This window comes from Electrophorus electricus, chromosome 4 (assembly GCF_041902795.1).
Source record: "Electrophorus electricus isolate QZ-2024a chromosome 4, ASM4190279v1, whole genome shotgun sequence".
In the NCBI taxonomy this organism is placed as follows: Eukaryota; Metazoa; Chordata; class Actinopteri; order Gymnotiformes; family Gymnotidae; genus Electrophorus; species Electrophorus electricus.
This window is the reverse complement of record NC_137500.1, coordinates 23564303-23585463: the sequence shown is the minus strand read 5'-3', so window position 1 is coordinate 23585463 and position 21161 is coordinate 23564303. Positions and strand designations below refer to the sequence as shown.

The following is a 21161-nucleotide window of genomic DNA, read 5'->3' as shown; positions in this document are numbered from 1 at the left end:
CCCACTGTTACTAAACAGTACTTAAGAGGTAAGTTTTACAGGCCACAAATAGATTTATGGATGTAGAGAGGCCCGGTAAGAAAGGTGCGTTTTGAATCGACCCTCGCATGACGACAAGCCGTATCAACCTCTCCGGTTACCTCCCAGGCTGGGCACAAAGGCTGGAACTGATTTACTGGGTCCTATTCAGGGAGAGGATATCTCGACAGTGATTGATTATTATTCTTCTTTTCCTGAGGCGGTAGTCATTTCTGACATATTGGTGCAGACTGTTTCGCGGGAAATGATGAACGTTTTCGCCTGCTTTGGCTGTCCTTTAGAACTTGTCACAGAGAATGGCAGAAAATCTGTTCGCCAAGTTTTTGAGACATTCGGAAAGAAAAGACATAGGAAGCCTGAGAGGTTCCACGGTATATACGTGTCTGACTCCATTACCCAAAGACTGAGAGGTTCCATGTTATATATGTGTCTGACTCCATTACCCAAAGACTGAGAGGTTCCATGTTATATATGTGTCTGACTCCATTACCCAAAGACTGACAGGTTCCATGTTATATATGTGTCTGACTCCATTACCAAAGACAGAGGTTTCACGGTATATATGTGTCTGACACTATTACCCAAAGACTGGGAGGTTCCATGTTATATATGTGTCTGACTCCATTACCCAAAGACTGAGAGGTTCCATGTTATATATGTGTCTGACTCCATTACCAAAGACAGAGGTTTCACGGTATATATGTGTCTGACACCATTACCCAAAGACTGGGAGGTTCCATGGTATATACGTGTCTGACTCCATTCCCCAAAGACTGAGAGGTTCCATGATATATATGTGTCTGAGCCCATTACCCAAAGACTGAGAGGTCCCACGGTATATACATGTCTGACTCCATTCCATAAAGACTGAGAGGTTCCAGAGTATATACGTGTCTGAGTCCATTCCCCAGAGACTGAGAGGTTCCATGGTATACTAATAAAGATTCGAGAACATGCAAATGTGAAGAGAGAGTGTTTCCAAAGATCGTAATGGCTTATCATTCAACTACATACCACACGTCCAGGGAAACGCTAGCTTTTCTCATGTGTTCCAAATATATTATGACATTATGTTTGTTAGTATTGAACTGGTGAAGGACAAAAATGCACAAGAAGTCAGAAACCATAATCAGAGTTGCTGTAAATACACAGAAACACACAGATCGGATGAACGGCGCAGAATAGCAGACCTCAGAGTAGGTGAGGAAGTGTTTGTTGCTAACATGGAACCAGGAACACTGGAGATGAGACAGAAGGACACATGTCCTCATTAGTAGCACATCTAACTGATCATTAGAACTGGTCAATGCAGAGGATGGGTCAATGATCTTCAGAAATGCCAAAAATCTTGAGACATGCTTCACTGCTAGAGTGCACTGTCTCAAACAGGAAACAAACAGCTGTTGATCACCGCACAAACATAGAGGTGGACAGACGGTTCTGCGACTGAAAGTCAACACGATAATCAATCATCGTTGCTATTACGATTAGTCCCTCCCATCTTTGGTGTTCCGTGTTTTACCTGTCTTGTCTATTTTAGTTCCATGCCATAATTTCGTTTTCTCCGCCCCGGTTTGATTTTCCACACCTGTCCCTTGTTTAGTTCAGGTATTTAAACCCTGAGTTGTTGCCTTGGTGTTGGATGTTCATTGTTTGTTTGAATGGTTGTGGTTGTGTGTTTAGTGAATGTTTGTGAAAGCCCGTCTCTGTATACCCGTAAGTTTGTATTCCGTGTATCCTAGCCTTCGTGTTTCTTAGCCCCGAGTTTTCCCTGGCCTTTGTCATGGCCTGCTTCCCTTGATTGCCTTCATTCACTTTTGCTCTGTGTTTCCTAGCTTTCGTTTCTCCTAACCCTTGTCTTGTGTTGCTCCTGTATCCATGTACTCATGTCGGCTCTATGACTCCGGACTGCTACAATGACTCTGATTTTGGATTTGCCCATAATAAATCTCGCTCTTCTCTGCACATGCGTCCGCCTCCTCACCGCTCGCCGTCACAGAATACTTCGCCACTATGCAGACGGCAGATTCAGAGGCATTGAGGCATTGATTCAGAGGCTTGCAAACAGGGTCAGCTACTCAATCAGCATCGGCAAGTGCTTGAGGGTTTCACGCGGTCATTGGACACGATCTCTAAACGACAGGCAGATCAACAAGCACAAATGTCGTTGTCTCAGGGAACTTACCTCCAGACTACAATTGACAACTCCTTCTACCCGGTTCACCCCCACACCGGTTTCAGCTGCTGCGGTCACCTGCTGTTTCATATCCGCAAGCGTATGATTTTGCCTGAACCGTCACAGTTGCTAGACAATGTTCCTGTTGAACAATCTGTGGAGAAACAGCTGACCTCTAAAAGTGGAACAGATTTTTAAAAACGGCTGGATTTAAATACATGGTAAAATAAAAGAAGGTCTTTGGCATAATGGACAAGTCAGTTTATTTGAATGTGAATTTAAGTTCAGTCCCATTTTAAAGAACGTTTATAATCCCTTTGTCTAGATGTAAATTAAGGAAAAAAAATAAGAGGAGGGATGGCAAGATCAGGAAAACCATGTGAGACTGTGGCAGAGGCAGAGTGTGGGGAGAGGAGATGTGGTTAGATGTCAGGCAGCGGTTCTGAATATAAGACCTGACAATGTTTGAACTAGAAAGGTCTGGCTTCTTTGCTACACTCCACTGACTACAGCATGGGGATGTTTATATGTTGCATCTGCTGTTCTTGGAGAGTGTGAAAATTCACCTCATCCCCTTCAGCAAACCCATCTGCACCTCCTGACACCCGCTGTGTGCCTGTTGGACAGCTCTGCACACATCAGCATGGGTGCCCCCGCACCTCCGACCCTCTGGACTCCCTGCTGCTCCGGCCGGTCCTGGGGGAAGATCCGGCCTGGCAGATCGGAGCAGCCCAGGAGCTAGCGAGGGCGTGTGCATCGGTGCCGGCACAGCACGTCTTTTTCTCATCACTGAGGATGTTGTGTTGGTTTGACAGTCCAGAAATCGTCAGGTGTGCTTGCTCGTTGCCGAGTTGGAGTGAAGTGTGAGATTTCGATGTTCTCGCTGACCCGTGAATCTCCCCGTACGACAGAAACAAACACGGATGACTGGATACAGGAGGAGAAAAACACGGATTGGTTGTTTTTTGGCTGAGTGTTGTTTCAGCCTCTGAAGATAATAACGAGATTTCAACTAGACTTGAGACCAAGCAGCTTTCAAATAAAGATGTCCACGCCGGACGAACGAAAATCCTGCAGTAATCACAGAGAGCGCCGGTGTGCACGATGTGCGTCTGAGCAGGAGAGTGTGTGCGACAGAAGTGGGGGTGGAGCAGGGAGGGGAGGCCAGCGGCGGATCACCGCTGGCAATTATGAGCTGCCGGGGTCATGACCCGTGTTAGAAAGCGACGAGGTGTCTCGAACACGTCGCATCCAATTCTGCCGTTAGCCTGCGAGCACACATGACCGCCTCAAACCATGATTTCGAAACACCAACTGAGTCGTTTTCATTCCAACCATACATTTCAAACCGCCGGCCATGCCACACTGAACGGATCCTGCCCCTGCCTGCATCCAAACGTCCCCCGTCTGACTACCGTCACAACGGTGGTGTTTCAGTCTCTCGCTGGGTAAGCTCCTGGTGGGCTGGCTGTAATGCAGAAGTTTGCGAGAAGCTGGGCCGTGCTCCAGAACAAGCATGCGATGCTGTGGCGATTCCATTAAGCCTGGGTTTGCGTCGATTCTCATTATTATGAGCAATGCTCTCGAGGCTGTGCTATTTGCAATTACAGTTTTCTGCGTTACTGCTCGATAAGCTCCTCAGCACTGGTCAATAAAAGGTGAATGAAGAGGAGTCCCAGTAGACAGCGCTCTATCAGACCCAGCCAGCAAGGCCACAAATGAACTCAAACTCCAATATATTTACCAATGCTGTATTAAGCTGGTCTGAGTGCCTCAGAACTTATCAGACTATCTCTTCAACTTACACACGTGCACATACATACAAGGACATGCACGCGGACACACACACACACACACACGCACTCACTCACTCAAACAATGCTGGTCCTTCTCAACAGGAGATGAATGTCTTACTTCAAATCCTGTTTCTAACTCTTCATATTGCACTGGCGATCACCACAGAGAACACCAGCCTGGACAGTTTCTCCTATGAAAGGACACAGTTTCACCTTTGTTTTGGAAACACGGGCTGAGTATCCCCTTTGACCTCTGGTATGATAGCATGGAGAGGCCAGCAATGATTACCCAGGTAGTGAGTGGTCTCCTGCACAGCCATTATATAAAAGAGAATGTGTGATCTTGCTACTGCTCTGTACACTGTTCAGCCTGCCCTTGTGTGTTTGTGTTTGTGTGTGAGCAGACTCATGTTGCATTACACAGGCTGTCTTTCACCTGACAGAGGCACACACGACACAAATACATCTGCCCTCACTAGTCTGCCGTGTGCATGCCTGTTGAGATAACACAGTGGAAAATATGCCCTGCTGTTGAAGTCATGAGCCTGACTGATTTCTGAACCCTTACCAGCTCTGGCTCTGTAGAAGCTGCCTCAGACAGCCGCTGTGGTCGGCTTCGGCATCTCTGGAGCTCCCACCTCATCATTATAGTTCTTCAGTTATTATATACTAATCTCATTCAACTCGACTAACATAGCTATTATTATAACTTTAACTTTTATTATAGTAACGATTTAACTATTAATATAAATCATTTAATTACCGTAACAGTTATTGTAGTAGTAGTAGTGGCACAGACCAGAGCACAGAGCCCAGCGCGTGGCTGGCTTAGCCGCAGAGGGGAAAGACGCTTTGAAGAGCTCCTTCACCATAATGGCTCACGTACGGCTAGGTTTGCTTTCAGTTTCATCACTGTGGCGAAAGTCCCCACACTCTCCCTCACCTAGTTCTCAGTCCAGCTCCCCCGTGGACTCGCGAATAAAATAGAACAGCTATCCAGGGACTCTGTTCACAAAACGGGGTTGAGTAGCGCATGAACCTAATAGGGGCAGACGCCTGGGGCAAGCTAGCGGGGCGCAGGCTACAGTTGATAAGTCATTGACTGAGAGTCTTATCTATGCATGAGAAATTGTCAAATATTACGTTTATCCTACGGACACCAGTGAAGGCGAATCAGCTTATATTAAATGTCACAGCTAAAATTGCTCATAACAACGCAGAAGAGAAGCGTTTAAAGAGCATTTAATGTCAGTTTAATTTCGTTCTCGCCGTTTCGCTATGTCACTTGATAACAGAGGGTCCTAATGCGGCTTCCAGGGCAGAGAGTTAAAAAGTTGACATTTCCATGTCCATAATTTCTTCCAATAAATGCACTCTCTTAATCTTTCAGGATTTTGTCTGTAGAGAAAAACCACATTTGAAGGCTGAAGTAGTTATGTATGTTCACTGTGTTTGTCCATGGCATGTCCCCCGTGGGGTCAAGAACTAGTTATCCACATTATTTGCAACCCAAAATGAATGTGGAATGCAGGCTTGCCTTCGAAGTGTATGTTGCAAACTGCGAGCCTAGCTTAGCAATTAAGTGTATGTTTCAAACTGCGAGCCTAGCTTTGCAAGTAAGCGTATGTTTTAAAACTGCGAGGCTGGTTTTCCACCTGCCAGCCGAATGTGTTTCCGGGCACCGGCCAAAAACTGTAATAATGTCCACACAAGCTGAATGTCCATCCTCAACTCACACATTTACAGAACACTGAAAACACACAACTCTCGTGCGAGGACTCTACATATTTCTTTTACACTTGAAATTGCTTCCCTGTGCACTAAATTCAGGAAACATTGTCTTACTTTAAAGGCCCTCGGTTTAAGAATTATGGTATCATATTTCCCAGTTCTTGCAGGGACTTGAGTTGAACAGAGAGGAGATTACATCCATTTTTAATGAAAGAGCGCTTGCTTATTCTGTCCATTAAAGCATTAAAAAAAACAAAACAACTTACTTTATATGGAGTCCAGATCAGCCAATTATATCATGTAAAAAAAAAAAACCTACTCCTAACTGGCTAAATTCTGTGAAGTCATTATATCTCTGTTTACATGTTAGAATTGGGTGCTTCTGGTTAAACACTTTAGCACTGTATTCAATTCCACACTTGTCCACTTTCTCCTTGGCTTCACTCCTCTGTTGTTGATTTTTTTTTTGTGTGTGTGTGTGTGTGTGTGTGTGCGCGTGCATGCGTGCGTGCGTGTGTGTGTGTGACAGAGCCCGACTTCGCCTGGCCCTGGGTAATGTGCAGTGAGTGGTGGTGTTCTGATCCGGGGTTGAGGCCCGTGCGGACTGGGTGACAGGGACGCGGTCAACAGGACATTCCCAGTATCCGCCTCTCAGTGACTGCAGCCACATTGCTGCTCTGACCAGGCGAATCGCTGCCTTTTCTGGATGGGTAACAGGAATGACAGGAATGACAGGAATGACCGGGGAGGGCACGGTAATGTCAACCACGTGGCCATTCACACCCAGTCCTAATGGAATACTCTCCCTGACACCCAGCACTACTGACCAACAAAGACATTTTAGAAATAGTGAGATTTTCTAGCTCCCATAAGAGGTTTTGGTGACCTCTGTCAGAAAAAAATGGGATTCAGACTTTAATTTTTGCGTTATGATGACTTTCTATATATGGAATTTGCAGAATAATAAGACAACACGATATGTAACTCCAGTCAGCCTCAGAGGCTTTGAAATGACATTGTGGTTGGGGGACGATGGCACCTCCAGGCAATCAACGAAACAACCCTCACCTAAACAGATAACCAGTCGAGTCTATTGGCTTTGACTTTGAACGTAAGGTGTTTTTGTCTTTATTGATCAAATTGCCATTAGCCATCTAGTTTCACGCATGCACGCACACACACACACACAAAAAAGGTTCTGATAACAAAGAGGGGAAAAAACAAAGAAAATTAACTCGGCGAAACCTGAGAAGTTTGACAGGGCCCATCCACACTGGGTAGAAGTGATACATATTAGGGCTCTACTGGGAGAACTAGAGAATCTGGAATGTGTGAGTTCTCCACACTGCTAACTACAACTCAGACACTTGATCTTATATTCCATACGACACACATATGCTCATTATGAGAAAGAAATATAACACATGCTGCTCACACACTCAAAATCTCCCTCTCCCTCTCTCGCTCTCTCATGCAATTATGCGCCCCTGAAACACAAGGAACTGGATCTCATAAACCTTTCATTTGGCAAATTACTTATTATTCATCATATAGATGTTTTGCAATAACAATTTCAAATATATTTGACATAATAACATCAAGCAGACCCCATGGGCAATAATACAAATCTGACATGACCAATTTGCTTGACACAGTAAGGAGTACTCAAAGAGTGCAAAAAGATTAAAGCAAGGAGAATGCGAGGAAATTTTGCCCCCCCAAAAAAGAGAGAGAAAGGTGAGAGCCAAAATAATGCCCCAGTTGGTAGATCTGGGGTTCATATAAGCTTCTCAGGTGCATCTAATGTTCTGAACATCATTTCAGTGCAGGCTTCTGACACCATTTGTCAGAAATGAACAGTGCGTGCTTTATGCCGTTTTAATACCGCTGTTCCCTCTTAATTAACTACTCCTCTTACCGTTTAATTGAGTGTTTTTTCTTTTTTCTGCAATGCCTGCAGAACTTGTAGTCACTGTTGTTAATGCACTCTCTGTTCCACGGCTGCCGATTTCAGATGATTGTCTGTGTTCTCCCTGTAAAGCAATTTGCTCCCTGTATGTAATTGGTATTATGACCCTTTGGGTCCCTCCATTTTGTCAGAGTTATTGATTTATTTCCAGCTCGGCTAAGGAGCCGCAGTGGGTTTTTTTTAACCTTTCAGTAGGCGGGCTTATTGAGCACCATAGTTCTAGGTACATTTCTGAGAGGGAAAATGCTGTCCCAACTGTCAGCTCCCACTCTGGCTTTTTCGTCTGGTTTCCACGAAGAGCCGGTGAGGACGCGCCATGCGAGGTAGCGACGTGCTAAAAGATGGGTGTGCTGCGAAAAACAACACGCTGAGAGGCGCGAGAAGCATCCGTTCATGTTCCCTGCCACCTTTCCCTGCATCCATTATGAGCACGATGCAGCCGGCCCTCCCAATAACCTGTTTATTGCCTCTCCACTTCATTACACTTCAGCGGAAAAATCCCTTGGCTCCTGCAGACAAGTCCTTTAAGCTTCGCCCGGGAATTCAGCTCTCTGGCGAAAGAGAGATAGTCGTATGCACCTTCCCACACATCTGAAAATCACAACAGAGATTAAGTCTATATGGAAGAGACGCTTTACAATAGTTTGTCCGCCATCAGACATCTACGATACAACATGAGCAGATGGACTTGTATAATACACTATGTGATAAAACCGTAAACATAGATGAAGCAGTAATCCTTTCCAGTGGTGAATGGAGTGACAGCACGCTTTGGAGGACCGTATTATTGTCCTGTCAGCAGTGAGAACAACAGAACTGGTGATAAGACTGGTGAAATGGCTACTTGAAAATGGTTACTTCAGGGAGAATTTACTCAAAGTAGTTTCTTCCTCTGAGCTACTAAATCTGTCAAATATTTTTTGCTGCCAATCTATGATTACTATAATTTTCTTTACATAACCCATATCAGGATTTGTGAACATCGAGGATTGGACATTTGTAAAACTGTAAATGGTATCTTATGATGTTCTTCTAGGAGTCTATGAACATATTTATTTAATCCTACATATATGACAGAAGAGACAGACCAATTAGGTTGCTGACTATCGATTATTGCTTTTTTAAAAACCTGTCAATCAAGAAACTAAGAACTAAGCCACTTTACCGGGCACGGAAAAGTATAACTGACGAGTAGGTGTAGCCTTAGTTACGCGAACTGCCATAAGCTTCTTTGATGTAGCAGATATCTGACAAAAACAGTCAGGCATGCTGAAAAGCTTGAGATTAACTTTCATAACCCATGTGATATCAAACCTTTCCCTTTAGTCTATTCCAAAAGATATTTCGGACTTATACTGCAACATCTCTTGACACAATGACATATTTTCTGTATTGGTGTGGGGATATATGCTCCATATACCCCATATGGCATATTCACTGTGCTATGACACACTTCTACAGATAACAGTATTTATAGTGATTCAGAGTTGCTTAAAGGTAGTGGTTTTCACGTTTTTATTAGAGTGAAAAGGACATTGATATAAACGGTGGGGCCTTTTCTCCAATGTAAAGATGAACCCAGCATCCCACTTTTATATATTTTGCTGTTTATTGCACAGATGTGTTGACTTTAGAGCTGAGCTGGAGATTTTGGGTCAGTCTGACTCAGGTAGGATCAGACGGCCTCGGTATTAACAGCATAGGTCTGATTTTTTGCCCTTTTCTAAGCATGTAAAATCTAACCGTAATTAACCTGTTCCCACTTCTATATCAGGCCAAGCGCTGATCGAATATTTTTGAATTCCTGTCCACTCGTCGCAAGGGAGTAGGATGTTTATTTACAAACCAACACAAACGCCTACATTTACTAAAGAACCACCCCTTTTTGTTGATATGCTTTCAGAATTCAACGCGAAAAGTAAAGCTGGGTGGGAAACATAAGACAAATGTAAAGTTAAAAAAGAAGTCCAGTTTGATTTTGAGTTTGATTTCCAGCGTCGCACCACGCCCTAAACACACCTGATGGCTTGTTGGGAATTGCACTGTGGTGTTGAGTCATAGCCGCCATTCCAGGAAGTGTTCCTCCCTTAGTTCCCACAGATAAGCCAGGAACAGCGAAACGGTTTCAAAGTGAACTTGTGGCTCCACGCAGTTTTACTTTTGAAGTTTAAACGCTTCGAGGTTGAGTTTAGTTCATATTTTTAGCGGTTCATCCTTGTGTTCCTCAAATTCCGAATTATTTACAAAGACGGCGTAAAAGGAAAAGTTTCAACCACAGAAGTTCAGCCGCATTCCTCCATTTTGAAAAGCTTCTCCGAAGTTAGTTTGGTAAGTTTATTTTCCTGCAGTTGCAATTTGACTTTACTTAGCTCGATAGTGCGGAATACTACTGATTCTGTAATGAAGCTGCAGTAAATAAGAGTTTTGGTAACGTCTGAATTCGTAGCTAAAGTTTTGGGCTGGCTCGCCTGTTTCGAGTCACTTTGTGGGATGTTTGGGATTCGGAGTAATTCATGGTCTCTTGCTAAGCTAGCTAACCTAGTTAGCATATTTTCATTGCATTTCAGTGATAGGCTTCCCATGCAATTCTCAGTTTTCCTGGATTTACGGGTAGCGTTTAAAGTTATTCTGATATTATTTGCGATAACTGACTTAACGCCAAATCCCAGATATTTGCCAAACTAGAAAACCAAGTTTTGCTAGCTGTCCAAGGTTAGCATTCTGTGGCTTTCCATGCCCTTAAATGGACAGCTGGCAGTTACACGACAGCTTATGTGCGGGGAACTTCAGCTGTTAAATAGCTGTAGCCTTTGTTTGTCATCTGTGGGATAAACCAAACAAAACTAAGCGAAGGAGTTAGCGTAGAGGGACAGTGCGAGGCCTTTCCTGTTTAGAAGTGACTATAGTCACGTCGACCTCGTCCTCTCCTTGGATAAGGACTAACGTTATCACCCTTTGGACACGCTCTTACGGATGACCGCTGCGGTTTCTTTCTTTTTCTTTTAAACGATTGCGTTTACTTTTTCTGAAGAAGTTTGACTCCTCCCGTTCGTACAGGTGAATTGCGACACGAAACCGCCCAATTTTAGCTACAGTTTGGGCTACTTCTTTTCAGACCGTTGAAAACGTCGTCGGTTGTCTGGGCACCTAACCGTTATCTATTTCGTGAGGCAGACTTGCCCAGACCACTCCTAGCAGCTAAGCCCCCAGGGTTGGATGATTATCCCGCACCCTCGATGCGTGATGGCCGATCAATAGAGCGCCAGTCAGTGCATGAACGGGAAATCGAAAATAGGACACCGTTTCTTAGCAGCACTAAAGTCTGTCACTGTAGTTTTAACCCCGCGCCCAAGCAAAGTGACATAATTGGGCAAAAGCTTCAAGTGTACAGTGAATGTACAGTCTGCACATGTGACAACTTTTTGCCACTTCATTCTTATTTTTCAGAACCTTTTTTAAAGCATTTTGGTTATCTTCTTTGCAGAACAACTGAACATGACGAGTATTAATACGGCCAACATCAACTTCAAATGGGATCCCAAGAGCTTGGAGATCCGCACACTAGCTGTGGAAAGGTTGCTCGAGCCTCTGGTCACCCAGGTAAGACTGCTCAAGGAAACCTGCTGCCTTCCTTTTTATCTTTGCTCACATCAGCCTTTTCCTGCACTGGAATGCACATCAGCAGTTCTTTGATGTCATTGCAGCCTAAGGTGACGAGCTATACACTTCATTAATTTACTTTGTGTTCTCAACCTTGTAATGGGGGGGGTTGTGAGTGTACCGTGCATTCCGGTCGGTTTTGTTTTATGGAAATGTTTGTTGTTTTTAGGTCACCACTCTGGTGAACTCCAGCAACAAAGGCCCATCCAACAAAAAGAAGGGTCGCTCCAAAAAGGCTCACGTTCTGGCTGCTTCGGTCGAAACTGCCACCCAGAATTTCTTGGAGAAAGGCGAGAAGATTGCCAGAGAGAGTCAGTTTCTCAAAGAAGAGCTGACTGCTGCCGTGGAGGACGTCCGTAAGCAAGGTACCCGAAGAGGGCTTCTTTCTCTCTTCGCTTCTTCCTGTATTAAAAGCATCTCTGTTTATACAGATACTGAAGTCTGTGGTGTTCAGTTACTCAAACAAGGTTGGGTTTTTTTTTTCCCCTTGGTTTGATCGTTTTTCATTTTCATAATCTCTTCCCCGTTCGCTCATCTGCTCGTATGGTTGACGGCTGGTGTAATTTCAGCAGGTGTGGATCCAGTTTTGAGTGCGCTGTTTGTCTCAGTGCAGGGAGTTTCTCCGCCTGCTTGTCCCATATACTGCCTCAATCTTTTCCTCAGTTTCAGTGCGTAATTGTGCAATACCTCATTCTGCAGGGTTTTTCTTTACTCTGTGGAGACAGGTTAATTGAGATGGTTACCCTTGATGACTAGTCTGTTTTCTTCTTTTTTTTTTTTTTTTCTCCAAATTGCCCATACTGTAATTTTATTTTATATTTGTTCTTCATGGGCACTTACAAGGTTTGTGTAGCTTTATGTATAGTCATTCATTTTTACACCATAATTTTCTAACCTCTCTTTATCCCTTAGAATGAAATAGGCTGTTTGGTACTGCATCTTTCAGACATATATGATGAATGAAATCTTCTGATTGGCTGCCCTCTATTGTGCTTCATTCAATAAGCACTCGGATCTGAAACATGCCTGAGAACGGCAATATGAGTAGGCGGGATTGAGCTGCAGTGGACTGAATAGGTGGAGTTATGTAAATTACTTTTTGTGTGACTGGAGCGATAGTGTTTCGAAAACAGGCTGTTTTCGCCCTGTGTATTCCATATATGGACTTGGGGAAATTTAAGAATTGAGACTTGATCATTACTTGAACTTTATGTAGAGAGAAATGTTTCAATAAAATGAGGGAAGTTTGTTTTTCTATGATGGGGTCCCTGTCGGTATTGATGCACAGTGACTGAAGCACCCTGCCTGAAACACGTTTTATTTAAGCAGTTTGCATGTTTCTCTTGTTCAGTGGGCCTGGGGACTGTGCCACCATGGCTGTTTGGGCCTTTTGCCCCTCTTTGTGTGGGCTAAAGAGGATTTGTGCAGCGTTCTAGACGAACCACGCTCTACTGGCTAATCCCAGCTAGCAGTATTTGGGCTACAGAGACTGGCATTGTCATTAGCGGATGCTGCACAAGACGTCACTAGCGTCATCTCTGCGCCGTGTTATCACAGCTGAGAGTCCAGTTTCAGTGCTGTGAAGGATGAGAATAAATGTGAAATGTCCAGTGTGGGGTCACTGGATTGCCATGGATGTTGTCAAATGTTTGAAGACTTTAACCTGTCAGAGCTTGTCATGACCCTGCTTGCGCTACAGGCTGAGTCTGTTATCTCCAGGAACAGCGTGACAGGAATGACCCATAGACGTCAAGCTGTCGTGGCCTGGCAGCGATGAGTCAAGTGTGAGCTCCCCCCGGCCAGTCTGTATCTCCATGTGCCCTCCCTTCTGAATTCGACTTGTCACCTTGTGGTTCAAACAGGACCGAGGTGTCCCGCTGAACGTGCAACGGAGTGCCGTGTCTCATCGGCTCCACACTCACCAGAACCACCGGTAGCTCGACCCGTAGCGTGCGTGCTAACGCCGTGGAATGTCATTGCGGGTCCTGCCTCCTGCCATTGGCGTGGGATGACGGCGGTGTGAAGAATCTGATGACTGTGCTGTCGAGGGCGGTTTTTAAATCTCCCCCTGCCTGGAGGAGCACCCACGTACTCTGCCGCGTCGTGTCCCTGCGGCCGCGGAGCAGACAGTCAGCAGAAAGAACCTGCCGGTTAATGCGTGGTACAGGACCGTTCGTTCCCCACAGGACAAGTTGGCGGGATGCACTGCCCGACTGGGACAGAGATGATGTTTGCTGTGGTTTTGCCACATACAGTGATGGCTATTGTGTGCGTAGTCTCACCGTGCATTTCAACACACACTCGTAGGCTTCGGTTTCAAGAGCCTGGAGTTGGCCAGGATGTGTGCGGATTTCGCACGGGCACTCCTGGAAATACTCGAGGGGATACATCTGAGATTGGTCCGATCTTTTCAGACACACACAGCGATGGTGTCTAATCAGGAGATGCTGGTCGGTGGTCCACTGGGCTTCCTCTAAACGGAGGGGCTTAATTGTTGCGTTTGTGGCTGACTAATTGCGGAGGCGAAGTTAGTAATTAATGGATGGTCAACGCTGAATTCTTCATTCTCTCATCTGCTTGTGAACTGCTTGGCCACATTGTCCTCGGCGTCTTTTTTTAGAGAGGGAGTCGAAGGTTTTTCCACGCCTTTCTCAAAAACAATGATGGTTGGTGAATGATAATGCTGTATGTCTGCTGCTTCTCCTCAATGGTGTGGGGGGGATGTAGGGGTGGTATCTGTCTGCCCCTTCCTCTGGGCTGGGGGGTGGTATCTGTCTGCCCCTTCCTCTGGGGTGGTGAGTATCTGCCCTTCTTGCTTTAGTGTGATGCCAACACTCATTAGAAGCAGTTTTTAGTGGTAGTCTGCAGAGTGCTCCACTTTAGAGGAGATGGATGAGAGTTTATTAGAGATACGCTGATCCCTATCTGGTTGGGCGGGGGTGGGGGGCGACCATATTGATTTTGCCCTTGGGAGAGAAACCAGGTTTCAGATGCTGTCTCTTTCATGGCCTTCTCAAAGAGGCCTGTCTACAGGCTGGAAATGGGAGCCTGGGCTTTCACACCACCTTCTAAGGCAGGCGGCTTGGAGCTTAAGATCTCCTAGGTGAGCTCTCTCCCATGTGTTTTTTTATATATATATATATATATATATATATAATTTTGAAAAATGTATGTCTCTTTGGTAGCAGTGAAAAGCTGGGCTCTTTGAGCAGCGGCACCCCTCCAACACACACGAGACCTCGGCGGGGGACTGAAGCCCTGCCTTCATTTTCATAATAAAACTAACCAATTCGATTTGGGTGGACGCTGTCATCCTAGCATGTCCCTGCTGCGCCTGCTCCCTCTTCTGGTGGGATTTCACATGCAGCCGAGGGAGGGAGAGGGAAAGAGAGAAGCAGATTTATTAGTGTGAAGATTTTGTCCCAGAAGGAGCCTTGGTGAACTGTTATGCACAGTTTGTTGCCAGTCAGTGCATGAGTTTACAGAGGTCTGTTGTAATTCTCTGTGATTTTTGCTTTTCTAAAATGCCATGATTGCACCCCACCGAAGCCTAGCTTCCATACGCACCATAAGGTTTCCCGTGTAAAGACACAAGCATCAAGTCCATTGTGCCGGACTAAGGCACCCGGCTGCACGTCCGGTAGGGAAGCGTTATGGTGCAGGAGCCCTGACTTCTTTCCACCACCATGCTCAGTATGGCGGGCAGAGCCGAACGGCACCCTCTCCTCCTCTCTTCAAATGGTCGACTGCGTTGCCCTTAGCCGCCACCAGCCGATGGTCTCCTTAGTTTGTGAGCCATCGCCAACCGAGGTTTGTTTGGCCGTCTCTGTCCCTGGTCTGAGTGCATCTGGCTGTTCCCACGGTGCATCTTCATGGGCCTCCCTGCGCGCCCACCGCGTGTGTTGCGTGCATCCTTTCTCCGGCTTCTTCTCGGCAGCATCCGTGTACGAGGTTACGTCAGGTCGCCGTCCCCTACGGGGCCAAAGGGTGTCCGCGCTGCGCTGCTCCGCTCCGCTCCTTTGGCGAAGGCAGGGGGGAAAGATTTGCGGCCCTGTCTACCTCGCCTACCCCCAGCACACAACTCATACCTGGGTCTTTCCACAGTTACTGCTCCACTGGGTTTCCCTAGGGTAGACCTTACTTTTGCTGGTGGCCTTGGAACAGATTTTCTCGGGTGCAAAGGAGCAGCAGGATTTATTTATTACAAAGTTGCCTGTATTATATCTGAAAGGCTTGAACTCAGTGTAACGTACACGTGGAAAGGTTTACCCGTGCTCCTCTCAGAGGGCAGCACAGATACGGAAACCGATACCTACAGGGTCATCACCTAAGTAGGCTTTGTCATGAGCCGTCTTATTAGGGTTGATGGGATCGTAGGGATTTGCTCCTGAGGGTTTGGCACTCGACCGACATGCAAGCACGCGGATGATGATGATGATCGGGGAGGGAATGGCGGTGTGATGGAGGGTTCCCATTAGACTCGGTCATCACTTCAGTCCTACAGGCAGCTGAGCGTCTTGTCGCCTCTGCACGGGACTGCTCTGTGCCACTTAAACTTGGTGATCCCGGCAGGCAGAGATTAGGACATACCGTCCTAATCTGACTTCCTATTTTTATTTGCTGCACAAAGTCTGTTTTAAGATGATGTCTGTTCTTATTCCAAGCATGTGTTTGAGATGTAACGTTCAAATGCTTGTTTCTACCATGGTGCTAGTCCTCAGACACACTGAGAATCTGATGATCTGAATTTGTTCTGGAGTTTCATGTCTACCTGCACGAGTTTCTACTGCCGTCATCACATTTCCGATCTGAGGTGTGTCCTCAGAGTTTTAAATGGTCTTCATTAGTGCTAATCTTCCAGCTGTATTCATCTTCCATGCCGTCGCCATAAATGTGCTGGAGGCCTAAACAGACGTACTTTAGGGATCCCCCAGTACCAGGTCGGCAGCCTGCTGTCTTGGCGGTGTACTGCGGTATATGTAGAGCTGATGCACGCCTGCCCCCCCCCCCCCCCCACCTCACACACGTTTAGCAGGCTAAAGAATTCCCATAAGGGGGCACTAGAACCATCTGTTAGGGGATTCTGTGAGATTGGTGCTTTGCATGAACGACATGGTGCCCCTGTTTGTTTTTGTTTATTTATTTATTTATTTATTAAAATGAATGATAAGCTCTTCTAAAAACAAGTGAATGCTCTGAATGAGTAGTCTGTGGGGTGCTGCAATTAAACTGGTTCAGCAATTAGAAGGGAAACCTGACGTTCATTAACCAGAATGAGGGGAAAAAAACACCCCGTATTGGAGCTAAATCTTTCAGGCCAGCTCGAGCGTTTTGCGCCTGTTCCGCAAACTTTTGTGAAAGACGGGATGCCAGGAAGTCTCTCGTCACCTGACAGGTGTCCCATCCTACAGCATGATTCCAGATCCGGAGCCAGGGAGATCGGCACTCCCGTCGGCCGTCACGGCCCTGTCGTGTGTCTTGCAGTCACGTTTGCCTGACACTGCCATGAAGCCTGTTTTAAGCAAGCATTTCCAAGGAGAGGTGGTTTTTTTTTTGTTTTTTTTTCCCTTTTCCCCCCTTGTGTGTCATCCCTGGACAATCTTATTTACACGACGTGCGATGCAGTCTGAAAGGTTTTAATGTTTTTCATGCTCGCGCGATGCTCAAGCCCCTTCACTGCAACATGAAGACTAGTGGTGCTAAAACTGTGAAATTAGCTTTGGGGTGTGCAGAGCTTTTAATGTTGCATTCTTGTGCGCATGCTTCAGGAGAGTCCATGCGGCAGGCCTCGGGGGAGTTTGTGGAGGACCCCTGCTCCTCGGTGAAGAGAGGCAACATGGTGCGCGCGGCCCGCGCTCTGCTCTCAGCCGTCACTCACCTGCTGGTGCTGGCTGACATGGCCGACGTCTACCAGCTACTGCTGCAGCTCAAACTGGTAATAGCAATGCATGCGCGTACACACACACGTGCACACATTTCCCCACACACACTTTCTTTTGTGAAACTTTTATGAAAAGCTGCTCTGAGAGAGAAATTTAATGTTCTGTACATTTACTCAACCTGAGAACTAAATGGGTAACTATTGGTGTAAGGATTTCTCTGGCTAGTGAGTGATCTTTAACATGCTTGTAGCATTACAGCATGTGTAACTAGCTCTTTTTCCACAAGTCTGTAAGACAAACCCTCTCGCGTGCACACAGGTACTTATAATTACGCCCTTGTTTTAACGCGGTAAAACAAATACGATGGCTTAACAGCTTGACTGTTGGCAGTAGCTGTGAAAATTCTCTGAAAGTGTTGGGCAGAAACTCCTTCCCGGCATCCGTGGGTCCGTCTGTTGATCTGTCCGTGGGCTCATGCATTTGTACGGCATACCAAGCAGTCTGTCACCAGTATGTCGGCCAGCGCTGCTGTTAGTCCTCCCCTCTTAAGCTCCAGAATGTTACTTTGATTCCTCCAGAGGCTTGGCTCGACCACACGAGTGCAATGCAGAAAGGACATGGCTGTACGGCTCCACATTTCTGCCCACCCCGGCCTCCATCTCGGGCTCCGAGAGCCGTGCGGGCAACCGCCGTGGGCTGAGCTCTCCCAGGGAGGGGCCGGGGGTCCGCACTGAACAACTCTGCTACGCCTACCTGCTCGGATTTTTACTACCGATAGGCTCACCACCGCTCCCTACCTTATTTATTGAATTCAAATTTTCTTAATTTTCTGTTTGAGGCATGCCTTTTATAACTATCACCTTTTTTCTTGATTTATTTTATTTTTGTGTATTAATCAAATGTATCCATTAAGGGAAAATGCTTCGTTTTAAGAAAAAAGGCTGACGCTGCCAAATCCAAAATGCAACATTGAACACTGATGCGCAGTGTTGCTGTCCACAGATCTCTTAATCAGCCGGTCTTTCAGGGTGTAGCCATTTCCTGGTCAGTGCCTTTTCTAGCAGCTGCTACAGCCATTAAGTGTTGGTCCTTTTATCACACGCAACCCAAACAGAGAACCCAAGCGTTCATGGGTAGAGCGCTTTAGAACTGCCTTTAGGTCGCCCCAAAATATTTGGATAATTGAATAATTTCCAGAAGAGGTGATGGCGGCTTGTACGTCGGAATGCACACTTCCTCCAGCATACTGGAGCGTGATTATCCGTATGAGCCAATGTGTAGTCGGGAATCCCGCTACGAACTATCCTTCCATTTCGTAGACGTTGTGCGTTTGCACCGAAATCTCCAGGTATCTGTCCATCTTCACCTATAATTACCATTTCTTCCTTTTTTTGGACCTACTGAGTGTATATTTGTACCCCTCAGAGATTAATAGATCTTAGAAATAATTTTATGATGCACTTTGTTTTTAGATGTATATGGAAACATGTATGCTAATTCAATTAGCATATCCCCCCCCGTTACTTTCTGGTCAAACTAGCTTCTCATTTGAAGGTATGAGGATTAAAAGGTTTGGCTCTCTGATAGAAAGTGTCCTTTTAATGTTTGAAGACACCCTCTAACTCCTCCCTCTACACACAGCTGTGATTCCCTTCAGTCACCCAGTTTTGTGATCCGTCATGTGCGTCTCGGGTTCCGGTGCCATAAGTGGATGGTAGGAAGTCAGTGCTGAGCTGATCGTATTTTCTCTTTTCTTTAGTCCTCTACAAGTTTGCTGTGGATTGCGCTGTTGGGAGTGCGCTGCCCTCGCACGCCTGTGGCCCGAGTCCTGTAGGCTAGCGCGCAGGCTGCCTTGCATTGCTGTTCAATTCAATTTGTGTTTTAGCCCGATGGGCTGTTGGCGCAAACTAGATTAGTCACGACCGCCTTCCGCAATGTGCAGCAGCCACTGGCTCTGTGAAGAGAAGCATGTCCCTCCTGTAGGAGCTCATCTGAAGGCCTGATGCAGAGTGGAGTAGCTTAGTTTTTGGTTAGGAGAAGCGGCCTGCTCGACGTCTGAAGGCGTCCGGAGCCCAGGTTTTTCGCTGGGACACGCCCCGCTCGTCCTTCCCTCGGAGCTGCGCTGGGACTCGGCCCAAGCACTTTCCGAGTGTCTCTCTGCTGTGACTGAAATAGCCTTTCTGATTCCACTCCGACCTGATCAATAATTAAGCACGTCATTCCTGTAGAGCGAAGCTCCAGGGACGACGACGACAACTGACGACGAAGGTCGCACTGCACCGTCGGCCTTCATTTTTGCACCGGCATTAGATACCACACTGTTGGATAGATGTCCAATTTTACGTGTGTTTAGTCAGGAGAAACATCTTGATGGGGTTTATGCTAATGTGAAGTGAACCTGGTGCAGTATAAAGAAGACCGTGGGACCAGCTGGTGATTGTTTACTCCACCGAGTCTGGCGTTAATGGCCATTTCTTTAAAACTCTGCACCAACGCAGCTGCTTGGCACTTTTTGAGGTTTTTTTGTGGTCAGTGTGATGAGAGAGAGAGTTCGGTAGTTGCTTCTTAAGTATGGCCCTCTTAAAAATGTGGGCCTGCCCCAAAGTAGCTTTTGTTGTGCCTTTTGCCAAGATGATCTTAATGGTGTTGGATGCAGACATTCAGTGGTTAAACTGACAGTTTGGTTAAACTGACCACTTCATCACTCTGTTCCTCCAACCAGTGGACCATTAAATGCTGTAAAAAGGGCTCCATGTTAGAAATCCATCCAATTTGAGGCTTTTTTTTTTTTTTTTTTTGGACCTCTCGTCTGTGCCCTTGGTGGAGCCCGTTCTCAGTCTTTACCTCTTCAGACCCGTTATGGGTTCTGTCAGCTTTTGGAAAACCCAAGGTAAGACGGCACCTCATCCAAGCGATGTGCCTTGCTAACCGAACGTGTGTGTGTGTGTGTGTGTGTGTGTGTGTGTGTGTGTGTGTGTGTGTGTGTGTGTGTGTGTGTGTGTGTGCTCCGCTGCAGGTGGAAGAGAGCCTTATGAAGGTGCGAAACGCCGGCACGGAGCAGGACCTGGGCATTCACTACAAGGCTCTGAAACCCGAAGTGGATAAGCTGAACCTGATGGCGGCCAAGCGGCAGCAGGTGAGGTTCCCCGGGCGCTGACTTTGTCCAACTCAATTTCGTCCGTGTTGTATGCATGTCCTAAAGGACTGTACCTGAGAGAGCCACTCTGGCTTTCTAACTTTTGCCGATCCAATCGCGTTTGGGTCTTTGGTTATCAGATGGCATCCCACTTCCTCCCGCTTCATCTGGGTGCTGTCCAGTGCCTCCAGTTGGAGATCAGAAGCGAGTAAGCATGAACAATCTCCTTACCACCAACTGGGCAGAGAGCGGCTGAAGGAACCAGACGCAACTGGGATGAATGAGTTCATTATGCTCATATGAGAATTGAAAAGAGGGGGAATAAAAGCTAATTTGAAGAAGCCCCATCGCTCCTTCCCCTTCTTTCTTAGGTTGTGCAGTTGCCTGTGATTGTCTAGCTCGTTTCTGAATGAACGTTCCGGGCCGTGGCGTTATGGAATGCGCACGAGAATGGCGTTATTGAAGTAAATCATGGAATATTTCATATGGGGCCTTTCCCGATTCCGCTTCTGTCAGATAATGTCGATGGGGTTGGGGCTCCCTACTCCTAGTAATGGTAGGTCTCCCCCAGCTGCCAGCCGCCGTCCTCTGCCTCGGTGTGGTTTGGAGGTGCACTTCTACGCCTCTCTGCAGGCTTCTTGTAAGGAGTGGCAGTGAAGAATGCATCCAGCATTAATGCCCTGATTATGTGAAACCCTTAATGAAATAGGGGAGGGGGGACTCCACGTGCCGCGCGAAGATGACACTCCATGTAACCGGAGTGTTTTTGTGC

At 46.4% G+C, this 21161-nt stretch overlaps 1 protein-coding gene across 1 annotated transcript in view; it reads left to right on the top strand.

The window, feature by feature from the left end:
- Positions 1–9672: 9672 nt before the first annotated feature.
- The window catches only part of ctnna1 (catenin (cadherin-associated protein), alpha 1), a 78726-nt gene continuing 67237 nt past the window's right edge, over positions 9673–21161 (top strand). The window contains exons 1-5 of the mRNA XM_035519658.2: positions 9673–10039; positions 11196–11311; positions 11541–11736; positions 17140–17306; positions 20270–20389. Of these exons, the coding sequence (XP_035375551.1) occupies positions 11207–11311; positions 11541–11736; positions 17140–17306; positions 20270–20389 (588 nt within the window). The 5' untranslated portion in view covers positions 9673–10039; positions 11196–11206. The remainder of the gene's footprint in view (positions 10040–11195; positions 11312–11540; positions 11737–17139; positions 17307–20269; positions 20390–21161) is intronic.